Source organism: Cinclus cinclus, chromosome 3 (genome assembly GCF_963662255.1).
Source record: "Cinclus cinclus chromosome 3, bCinCin1.1, whole genome shotgun sequence".
NCBI lineage: Eukaryota > Metazoa > Chordata > Aves > Passeriformes > Cinclidae > Cinclus > Cinclus cinclus.
In genome coordinates this window covers 5392618-5404569 of record NC_085048.1, presented here as the reverse complement: position 1 = coordinate 5404569, position 11952 = coordinate 5392618, and the positions used below count along the sequence as shown (strand labels likewise).

The 11952-nt window shown below is 40.8% G+C and overlaps 1 protein-coding gene across 5 annotated transcripts in view; it reads right to left on the bottom strand.

Moving 5' to 3' along the window:
* Nucleotides 1-3637: 3637 nt before the first annotated feature.
* The window catches only part of RUNX2 (RUNX family transcription factor 2), a 149861-nt gene continuing 141546 nt past the window's right edge, over nucleotides 3638-11952 (bottom strand). For all 5 annotated transcript variants that reach the window (XM_062489625.1, XM_062489628.1, XM_062489629.1 and 2 more), the window contains one exon: nucleotides 3638-5563. In XM_062489625.1, coding sequence (XP_062345609.1) covers nucleotides 5085-5563 — 479 coding nt within the window. In that variant the 3' untranslated portion in view covers nucleotides 3638-5084. The remainder of the gene's footprint in view (nucleotides 5564-11952) is intronic.

Here is an 11952-nt window from a genome sequence, read left to right as displayed (position 1 = left end):
GACAGCCTTGGGTGAACTTAACCTCACCTTCATTAGCTACATCTCCTCCTACACCTGACACTAAGCTGGAGGAAAAATAGCCTCCTCCTTCAGTCCCCTCCCAGTCCATACATTTTGTGCTGCTTGAACACTATTCTTGCCTCAGGCCATGCAAATCACAAGATTATCTGTGACTGCATTCCTCAGGTCTGACCAGGAAGAGGTAGGGAAAGCTCGACTCCCATCATGGAAAAGCATCACAAATCCAGATCCCTCCCTCACAGTTTAGAAATCTATTCCAGTTTTCCCTGGGAATGTCTTGGCTGATGCCAGTTGTTTGGTTCCAGAGTTAGTGACCTCGCAAGATGAACAAGACCAGTTTGCACTCCTCTAAGAAACACAGCTTTTGATAATTTTCAGTCTCAGGGAAAGAAGCAATATTTGACATCAGGTTTAGAAGGTGTCTTTAACTACCCAAGGGCCTGGAAACTTGCTTTTTATATTTAGTTGAAAACTCAAGTGCTGCAGAAATTGATGGGTCAGCCACAGACAGCCTGGTCCCATGTCCTACCATGTGCTTGCTTTACCCTGCCTGGTGCCAAGAAGAGACAAGGAAGAAAAAGAAGCTTAGAAGAACATTAACAAAAAAAAAAAAGCCATTTTATTGAAAATGAAATTAAAACTTCAAATTAATATTACAATCATGAGAAAATGCCAAACAATTCAATTTACAGTTGCAACATACAATACAAATAGTCCCTTTGAAGTTGAAGTAAACTGATCCACAATCATCATCTGTGGCATAAAGCAGAGTGTGTTTGTACAATATGTGCATGAAAAGCAAATTTTGGGTGACAGCATTTGAAAAAATAAAAAATTAAAGCTTGTATTTACACAAAATGCTACAAATATTTTGTTCCAGCAGAAATTCAAGATTGGTAAAGCATATTTAACAACAACAAAAAAATTGGAATGTCACTCATATTACCTAAAGTTACTGTAAAAGTATGGTTTTGGCTGATATACTTAAAAGTACTGCATTAAAAAAAAAAAAGCAAAGAGTTATCTGTAAACATGGAAGTAAACAAACATCTAAAAAAGTTCTCTGAAATGCATTCTATTTAAAAACAACAAGAAATTCAGGGGGGCATAGAATGGGGCTTCTCTGAGCTCATGGCTGATCCAGGTTTAATTATTGCTTTTGCTCATGGCTTGCTGCTGCTGCAGCCCAGCCCGGGGCTGAGCCTTGCTTTGCTTAGGGTGAAAGTGCAAAATTCTCCCCACTCCAGATGGTACCTGTGGAAACTGGCAAATCTTTGTTCAGGGGACTGCTGGCAACAAAGGTTCAATGCTAAGAAAGACACAGCAGCTGGGCTTTTAAAGGAAACAATAAATGCCAGGTGAACTATGCTGTCGGATAAATAATTTGCTTTACTCTTCTGTCCTCACCCACTGCACCCGATCTGGTTACCCTTGGAAGGAGAGAGAGGAGGATTGAATCCTCCATTCGGCAAAAGAAACACTGTGCCTGTTGTGCTGGAAGTACGTCTTTGGTAGGATAAGAGAGCTGGAAGGTAAAAAAAAGGCAATTTCTTTTCTTTAAGTCCGTGACCAGTGCCAAAGATTGCCACTGCCCAAAGGGAAGGGCTGTCGTACCTTTGAGAAAACTCCATTCTGTGATGCCAAGCACCTCACAAAAACTCAGAAAAATTGATATGATTCACTACATAGCACCGGTTGGGTCTGAAAATCTGATTCAAAAGCATTTTCAAGGGAACTTGAAAGCATTTTCTGAAAGCTCTGATGAGCATCTCTGCCTCAGCCTGTACGACTCCCTCTGTGACCTGCCTGATGTACCAGGACAGATTTTCCAAAGGCACCAGCAGGGTTCAGGAGCATGGGGATCTCTGAAAGTCAAGGGGCTGGTGCTTCTCTGTCCACAGGTACTTAGAAAATCCTTTCCTTCCTATCCCAAGCAGGCAGAGCCAGGTCAGATGAGGGCACGAATCGACTGGATCAGGCACGTGCACCTCGACTGGGTGGAGAAAACATTTTCAACGTTTGTCCCTAAAGGTCCAGTTGAAAAACCACGGGGACACAAACAGAGTCCTGTTGGTATTGGGCAAAACAAAAGTCTGGTCTGTGCTGGATTTATCCAGAAACAAAAACCAAGTGCTTGAATTTTACAACAAAGTCTTAAGGAGAAAAAAAAAAAAAAGAAAATCTGGGTTGCTGCCTGCAGCCACTCTTAACAACATTTCAACACAAAAGCACCCTAAAAATTACTTAATATGCATACAGTAAACCTTAAAAAGCCCTTCTCAGCAATAACAAATAATGTACAAATATAGTACCTTTTATTAAATAGGAAACAGCTTGCACTGGCAGTACATCTCTTTTTCTCTTGCTTACTAAACAAAACACAAAACTGAAATGTGTAACCAGACACTGGTTTTTTAAGTGCTGCTGAGACTAACAAACGTTACTTTACAGTTACAAATAAATGGACAGTGGTATGCTTCAAGCTACCACAAACCAACAATAAATAGAATCAATTACAGCTTCCATCTTTGAAGGAAAACTAAGTATTAGAAGAAAAACAAAGTGTCTTACTTATACTTTAAGCATACTTGGTATACAACCTTTAGAAGGCAAAGACTTTATTAATTTATTATTTTTAAGAGCACGTCATCACACAGATTGGAGGGATGTACCATGCTAACGGCAGCTCGTTTAACAGCTTCGCTGCTAACAAGGAGTGAGGGTGGTGTCCGGCTCTGTGTGGCTGTGCCCAGCATTGATTTACTGCCTTACTTTGGAGGTAGCCAAAGATCACCCAAGGAGCAGCTTGGAGGAGGCTGCGGGCAGCGGTGACTGAGGGAGTAGAAGGAGGGAGCTTTGGCCAAGCCCACTGGCACGTGCCGAACATCCCACTAAGCCAGGGTTAACACCTCCCTGGGGGGAGCATGGGGACGATGGCTCAGCTCCCACCACATCCAGCCAATGCCATGTCACCTCCCTGCTTGCCATGGCAGCCCTGGGCTGGCCAAAACTGGGGCCTCTCTGCAGGCTAGTTTGGCCACAGACAGGTTGGGGTTTGGGTGCGACCTGCTCTGCTTGTACCACCCAGGGAGGAGGCCCAGGGTGGCTTTGAGGGTGAGTTTATATCTTCTGTGTGGGCAGAGGTGAGTATTGCTGCCCTCGTGCTCGTCCGTCTAACACAGCAACAGCCACATCAGCTTCAGAGCCACCACAGCACCCGCACGGCTCCCGCATTTAATGCTAACGGGGGGTGACTCGCTACCAGGCAGTTTCTGTCTCAAGCTCGAGACCTTTTAATTCCACCGAGTGGGCTGAAATTGCAAGGGGAGGGGAAAATGTTTCACCATTTCTCCCTTAATCCCATTTCTGAGATATTTAACAATTCATCATTTGCAAAATACGGGCTTTGAAATGGTTTTGATTTTTCTTTGGGAAGAAAAAAAAAACCCCGCCGAAATCTAAATTATGCTGTCAAAAGAGACCATTTTAAATATTAATATTTTCAAATTTTGAAGTTCTGAGAAAAAATCCTTGGAGAAGAAGAAATTAGGGGAAGGGTGGAAAATATTTCATCCTTCCTACCATTTTTCCAGTGTCTCCACAACTACTGATTAAAAGGCAAGACTGTGTTGAAGGCAACCAGACAGCTAATAAAAATATTTTAAACACAATATTTCCTTCATAAGTTATATAAAAAAAGATCCTACATCCAAAATCATTTGATGTAGATGCATTTAGGTTGGGTTTGTTGTTTTTAAGGACATTGTAAACTGGTTCACACTGGAACTGCTTTTCAGAGTTGGGTAAAAGTCTGAGGTTTACACTATTGCAGAAATGTAAAAAAAAAAAAAAAAAAACCCAACAAAAAACACTTTTAGAGACCGAAGTCAACATATCATTACATTAAGAAACGTTTAAAGGGTCCAAATGTCATTAAATAATTATAAATATTCTTTTAAACTTAAATGATGATTCATGTTAGCAAACAACCTCAAATTTTACACATTTATAATTTAAAAAAAATAAAAAAAGAACATAGCCGAACACAAATACTATGTATACCATTTTGGCTCTAGTAATATATATTGCCATTCTCATATTTTGCATAAGTAATAACATTTTGTTTTTTTTTTTTGTTTTTCAAGGTTTTGGTTGTTATTTTTGGTTTTTGGCTAACTGAAGGCAAAACTAATGGATACAAAGCAAAAAGGAAACCCCAGGGTTGGCTCACCTAACTTGAAAACTCATTCTCTTTAAGTACCCAAAAACAAACCAAAAAAAAGAACACAGAGAAAATCCAACCATTATTCCCAGCAAGGCTCAGACAGAGTTTTTTGGGACAGCTCTTTTCATCTGAATGGGTCATAGCAAAATGGAAGCAACTTGCTCTTTGCTTTTTATGTGCACCAATACAAACCAGGTGAATTGCACTACAGGTGTGGAGAGGGTCCCATACGTTGTATGATTGCAACTGTATCTGGAGTTCATGGTTAGTTTTGGTTTTTTATTAAAATAAAAGGGAATGCAGCCTTTGCTTTGCATCACCATGTTTCTCCTGATAGTCGGGGAGTCCATTCTCTCCTTGTTGGCAAAAGTACTCACTAGTTATTATAAAACTCTAGGGGGATAAAAAAAGAAGGAAACAATTCCAAAAAAAAAAAGAAAAAAAAGAAAAAAAGAAAAAAAAGGAGGGGCTGAATTTCTTTGTGTGTGTGTGTGTAGAAAGTACATTTTAAATATAAAACAAGGTAAAATGGTTCCAAGGGGGAAAAAAAAAGCAAATATGTGCTTTGATTCACGTAATCTGAAACATGGGTTGTGGTGTGTTGGTAACTCTTGTATTATTTATGGCCATTATCATCCCATCTACACAGTTGCACATATTGGTAAAATCTGTTTAAAAAAAATAAAACAAAAAACAGGCACTTCATAGTTAGTCGACCATTTGGTGGTGGTTTGGTGTTTTTGTTTTGGTTTTTTTTTGTTTGTTTTTTTGGGTTTGTTTTTTTGTTTTTTTGGTTTTTTTTTGGCTTGCGGAGGTCGGGCTGGCTACAGAAGAAATCTCAGTACGGCCTCCAAACGGACTCATCCATCCTGCCACTAGAATTCAAGACGGTTGGGGAGCTGCTGTGGCTGCCATCCGCCTCCACCCCGTCACTCTGGGTGGGCAAGTTAGGGTTTAGCAGTGTGCTGCCGTTGGACGTGGTGGTGCACGGCGGGAGCATCCTGGAAGGGGAGCGGTCCCCTCCCGGCACCATGGGGAACTGGTATGATCCTGACGAAGTGCCATAGTAGAGATATGGAGTGCTGCTGGTCTGGAAAGGTCCACTTTGGTTTTGGGAAGAGCCGGGGTAGGGTGGTGGTAGGTAGGTGTGGTAGTGAGTGGTTGCGGACATACCCAGTGACATGCCTGAGGTGACTGGCGGTGTATAGGTAAAGGTGGCTGGATAGTGCATTCGTGGGTTGGAGAAGCGGCTCTCAGTGAGGGATGAAATGCTTGTGAACTGCCTGGGATCTGAAAATGGGCCCAGCTCTGAAGCACCTAAAAAATTATAACAAAAGACGGGGGAAAACAATTCTGTAAATACCATTTTTTTGTATCACGTGATGATAGAATTTTATTTTTCTAAGATAACCCACTTCTTTTGGCCCCCAAGAGAATAGCAGATCATATCAAGCAACACATTGCAAGGAACATACATCTGTCTTCTAGAAGCGCTGGGCCAAACTCATCCCTGGTCTAACTCCACTGATGCCAATGGAGGGAGCAGTATTACCAACCTGAAGTGTTCAAAGGTTATGAGTCAGGTTGGGGGAGAAAAAAAATCTCAAAAATCAAGAGATTGAAAAAGAGCCAAAAAAAGAAAGGGGAAAAAGATATTGCTAAAATCAAGAGATTTAAAAAGAGACAAAAAAGAAACGTGGACTTGGAGTTGATTTGCCTTCTGGTTTCAGAGTTTTGAGGGTTATGTGTCTCTGTTTTTTGCTTGAGCCTCTTGAGAAACTCAGGTCTGGTTGCACATGAAAGCTGAGATTCTCACCTCAGCACAGTCTGTCAGGAGCTGGGATTTCCAGAAAAGCAGAAATCACTGTGCAACTTGTAGTAAAGCTACAAGAGCTGACAACACCAAGTTAACTGCACCACTGACACCAGGGGAGTTACACTGGGGGTGACTAAGACCCACTTCTTGCCTTAAATCAATTCATTTAGGTGAGAATCCACTCAGCTGCTTCTTTTGGCTAAAAAACAGGTTGCTGCATCTGAAGGATGGACAAGGCCATTGAGCTGATAGTAAAGATGCAGATTTTACTCTTCAGAGAAGTTGATGGAAATTTACAAGCCCAACACTCTTTTTGCCATTGAAAAAAAAAATTGTTTTTGTATGTAGTCTCTGCAGTCTGGTTGAAAAAAAAAAGACCACACAGTTTATGACTACTGTGAACGTCTGGATGGTAACGCTGCGAATTGGAGTCTAACGCAAAACAGGGATGGGTAAACTCATTTTGCCTAATTTCTAATCCCACATCAAACACCCAAAGCTTTGGAGCAGAACTGGAAAGCAAACGTTAGCTTGGGGATGTGCTTAGGAGATTGTGGGATGGACAGGAGCAGAAGACAAAGATGGTGAAAGCTCGTATTGAGAGCCAGAAGAGCGGAAAACAAAGAGGGTGTGGGAAAAAGACAGGGTGAAAGAGGGAAAACCTAAAGAAGTAGTACAGAGCAGAAGGAAGCAAATGCAATGGCCAGTATGCAGCAGACACATATTTATAGAGAGCTGAAAATAGCAGGGTATAAATAAAGAGGGGAAATTAGGAAATCAAATGGACCCTCCCTGCACTTCCCAGTTGACACTCCTACAGCTTTACAGCCCTCAGGTCCATGGGTTCATTCACCTCTTTGTCACTCTGCTGAACCTAACTAAAAACAAAATATGGCATCTTCTAGATGCCAAAGTGATGTACTAAACACTGAAATGCTCTGTGTATTAAGGTTTAAGTTGAAGTTTTAAGATGAACTTTAAGATGAAGGAATTCTTTTCCTTGCAGACAGGCTTCAGATCTGCCCTGCTGACACTGCTGTGTAAAAGAAAGGTCTCTCCAGCCCTTCTGTTCCTGATCCACTCTGCTGCAAGCAGCAGACTCAAGAGCCTCTGCCACTTTGTGTGGCACATTTTGGGATTTAGATCACTATTCTTGCCTGTTTTCCCAGGTCACTGAACCCATACCTACCATGATACCTAAAAGCAACAGTGGGGCAAAGCTCAGGCACAGTTTGGGTTCAGGCTGGAGGACCTGGCCCACAGCCAGCCAAGCCTCCAAATCAGCCTAAAACCTGGGGATTACAATCCTCCATCTCTGACGATATTGAGCACAGAGTTTTAAGTGGTCAGTAAAAGCCCATTCTAAACTTCTGATGACAATGTGATTACTATTATCTTTATCTAGGACTGAATCAGTGACCTATGGGTGAATGGGTCTGTCTCCATCATCAACCCCTCCAACCACAGCGCCCTGGAATGTAATATAACTTGTACCTTTACAGCAAACACTCTACTACTTTATGCAACTTCTTTAGTTCCCAACTGCAAACAATAGCCAGAGGCAATACCACCCAGATTCAAAGCTGTAATTTTGGAACGCTATCCTTTATATTGTGAACAGGTCTGATACGTATCTGCAAATATAAGGTTAGAACATAATTTCCCCAGCTGCTCAAAATACTGAGTTTCAATCTGCTACTGCTTATTGTCTCTTTTTCCCCCCCCCTTATTTATTTATTTTTATTGCAGCTCTCCCAGCATGAACAGAGCTGCTCTTAGTTTACCCTGATAGAAGCTAAACAAGACTTCTGCAATCAAAGGTGGAATTGTTATGAGTCTAAGGGTGCAGAAGAACATTGGCATTTTTGGTTTCTTTGCAACCAATACATTTTTTTCTCAAGACAAAGGTTTCCACACAGTTTTATCCATTAAAAGGCAATCTCCCTTTCAGAGCTAGATCCAAATATTACCTGCATGGGTGCTGCCAAGAGGTCACGTCTGTGTGGAATGACTGGGAATGTGCACACCACACGTAAGCATTTCGAATGTGAGGCTGCAGATCTCCTTTATGTACCCTAGTAAATCCACACTTACTTGTTTTTACTGTTGCTTGTAAAGCACAATTGTATTTACCCAAAGGCCAAACATCCATAAGCCTGTCTTATCTCACTCATGGCTGTGTCTGCACAGCTCCTGCCCACTCACTTCTCCAACTCCCCTTTTGCCCAACTGCCTTTTGCTGTCTCCATAACTCCCGGCACAGGGCTGCGATTTGTTCCCAGCTTTATTGTATCTCCATTGTGTAAAGATGTTTTTAAAGATCAGAAAAAGCTCTCCATTCTAAAGTTTCATTTCTAAGGGAAACTTACTAAACAGTCAGCTCTAAACCTCAGCTTCCTGCCACCCTTACTGCTGTTCACTCTTGCTGATGCATTTTCACTCTCCTCCTCCTCCTTTCTCTGTGCTACCTCCTTATGTTAAGGTTGATTTTGGTTCTAACTTGGAAACCCCAGACATTGATTCATTTATACATATTAAGCTCTTTTCTGGGCTGGGAAGAGAAATAGTTCTACTGGGTATGGCACCCATCTTTGTATATCTAGCTGTGCACAAAAAGTGCTGTGGATCAACAATATCGTAACATGACAGTGCAAGTATATAACTCATAATATAATAACTAAAATATTATAATAATTTATTTATTCCTCTCCCCAGGAGGATTAAAGTTTTATGATAATTTTTCCTCTGTCAGAGCAAGAAAACCATTTGCATCTTTGAATTCTCACTCTTGTGATAACTTGCAATAAATGGGTGAAGCATAGACCCTCTGCCCTACATCATGGCCACCACATTGCAAAAAAACACTTGCATAAAGAGAAGAGACTTTATTTTGCACCACCAGAAAGAGAGATACGTCAAAGAGCACAGCAAGTGATCTTCTGCTATACGGTCTCATCAGCTGACTGGGCTTAACAATAAAAAAGAAAATTAGAAAAAGGTGTATTTAAAAAAAATAAACAAAAGCAAAACTTTACATCTGAATGAGTCTAGGTTAAACTATTTTTAAATTTTCTAGGCTGATTCCTTCCTAACATAGCCTGGCAATCCAGTTTTCTAAGACCTAAATGTTTAGAACAGAAAAGCGGTCATGTTAATATGCCAATATATGTGCTAACATCCCAGATTCAAGAATACTGCTCCAGTATGTTTCATATTTAGAATAAGAACAATTAAAATTCCATGTGTTTTCACTTATTTTGATGCAGAAGCCTCATTAAAAACCCTAGACCTGGTCATTTGCCAGCAGCCAGCTCAAATTGTTTTGCATTCACCCTTAAAACCCAATTTTACCTGCTGCAGTTTTGCAGCTCCACCATTCACAGTTGCATGTTTGCCAAGGTAATTTCTCTTTTGCAATTTACAGATGCCAGCTAGTGCCAATTAATGCTCGGGTCTAAATTAATAAGCTGTGCTTGTGGTTTGCAGAAAATCAGGCAACAAATTTCTGTCAGGTTTACAGCACTTTGGCCAATCGTTCCCAATTATTAAAGATCATAATGCACTGTGGGCATATTAACTCCTTGTAGGTACAGCCATCTGACATCTACTTTAAAGAGTTACAGGGTATTTTTATAACTTAAAAATATTACAATTTGTTTTGTTATTTAATGCTATAAGGTCACTAACAAAAAAAAAGTCCCCTTGGCTTATTGCATATGTTTCATGGGAAGTTTCTATCCCATCAAGTCAATGCAGAATCTTTCAATGCATGAAACCAAAGTAATGCTATATTCACTGAATAGTCTGTCTCAAGGAAATTCAGCAACATATATTTAAATTTATTTACCACTAACTAAATGATTCCCTTGTGTTTCAGGGAACTTCAGCGTTAAGACATTTGCTGAAGTCAAAACTAGGTTTTGTGGGGTTTTGTTCAACAGTTCAATTCAGGCTGGGACATTGCACTAATTGACCTATTAAAATAGTTTTTTCCTTCCCCAACGTCTACATCTCTGAATTATAAGTGCAGCCTGGAATACTTACAGCTGATAATATCGCCTTGGATGAAACATGCCACACACTTCACATGATGAGACGATTTCAGTCTCTTACAGCTTTGCCAAACTTTAAATGTTCTGGCTGAAATTGTCCATGCTGGGCGTCTGTCTCAGGCTAAATTTTGATTTATGCATTTATTTGTTTTTAAAATTTCAGCTGAAACTCTTCTGCTGGGAAAAATACATTGTTTTACCAATCTTAAACTCTGAGGAGCCTTCCTTTGAAAAGCTGTACCAGTTCCATGCTTTGAAGTAAGGACTTGAACTTTGGAATAGGAGTGGCTTTTTGTGAAAGATGTTGCCATGAAAGTACAGCCAAATATGAACAAATCATACGCACTCTGACTAAAAATGGCCAGAAGAGTCTGTGCCCCTACAAAGACACTTGTCTAGAGACTGGAATGAAATCCAGGAGTCACAAGTCCTAGCATTTTTTCTGCAAACATTGCTGAAACACAGGGACATTGCCACCTGCCCCCATGCCATCCTAACAGAGGATCAGTCCATCGACGGCTCCATTCTTTGAGATGGCAGATCCTGAGTGAAAGGAGTCCATGTGGGTGTTTGAATAACATTACAAAGTAAAATTTTGGAAGGTGGGGTTATTTGGGGTTTGCTTTTTTTTTTTTTTTTTTTTTTAGAAATGTGAGAAGCTATAAACATAACCAGAGGCAAACAAAGGGGTTACCATGTGAAGAGTGAGAAACATTGGAAACACCAGCATTCAAGTTACTCTCCAGATGCGCTATGACAAAGCATTCAGCTACACAAGATGCTGTTCCTTTCTCATTAACCTGCCCAAGGTGGCCACCTCTGGAGCTGTATCTGAGTACAGGAATAGAGAAGACCGTTGTCTATATATTCCCCAGATCCACTGCTCCAAGAAATCAGAAGGAGTGAAGTGAACAGGGTGAGAGAGACCCAATTACTTCCTGAGTTAACTGGATTTCATATGTGTTTCTGCCACATGGCTCCTATATGACTCAGTTGAAATGTCTCCAAATCCCATTTTCACTTCCCTCATTTTCTGTGTGCAGCTAAGATGTTGGCTTCTGATTTGCACGTGCACTAAACATTCCCAGCTGCAGCTGAAGCCAACAGGATCACAGGTCTGAACACAAGGATACAGACAGAACTGAGATTGTGCTGTAAGTGACACACAGAGGGTGCACTGAACGACACAAGACCTTAAGGTCAGTCTCATTTCTCTTTCTTGGGAATATTGCACCGCAATGAACTGTATACAAATGCTACGGCAGAAATATTAGAGCAAAGCCAAGCAAGAAATAAAGGATTCCTTCTTCAGAGCAGCACTTAATGCTCTGCAATAAGCAAGGCCTGAGTAAATGCAAAGAACAAGAAGTAAACAAAATATTGAAGAGCTGCTCATTAAGTTAGTACTGTCCATCCTGTGCACTGAATGAGACAGGAATTCCATGGGAAAAGTATCATGTGATCCTGTAATTAAAATTTTTAATATAATGCATAAGCAGAATGAGGCTGATTTAAAGTTGCACAGGCAATGTAAGTACTGAGATTTTCTAATTTCTGAGCTCCTGGTTTTGCCAGTCTGAAGGATCCTTTGCAGTATGTTTTAATGGGAGAGTGATCATTTTCCATCTGGATCTCTTTGGGCTCTCCTCCAGCATTGTCCTTCTGTATGGGGGGGATAGTGTTATTTTGCTCTTCATTTTGTTAAATTCTTGTTCCTCGCATCTGCTAATGTGTTTATTGAATCACAGACAGCATCATCGTTCTGCTTTCTCCCAGGTAAGCCTCTGTCTCTCCACAGCTGCTGTACCACCTTCCCTCTGGATGCCACTGTAGAATGG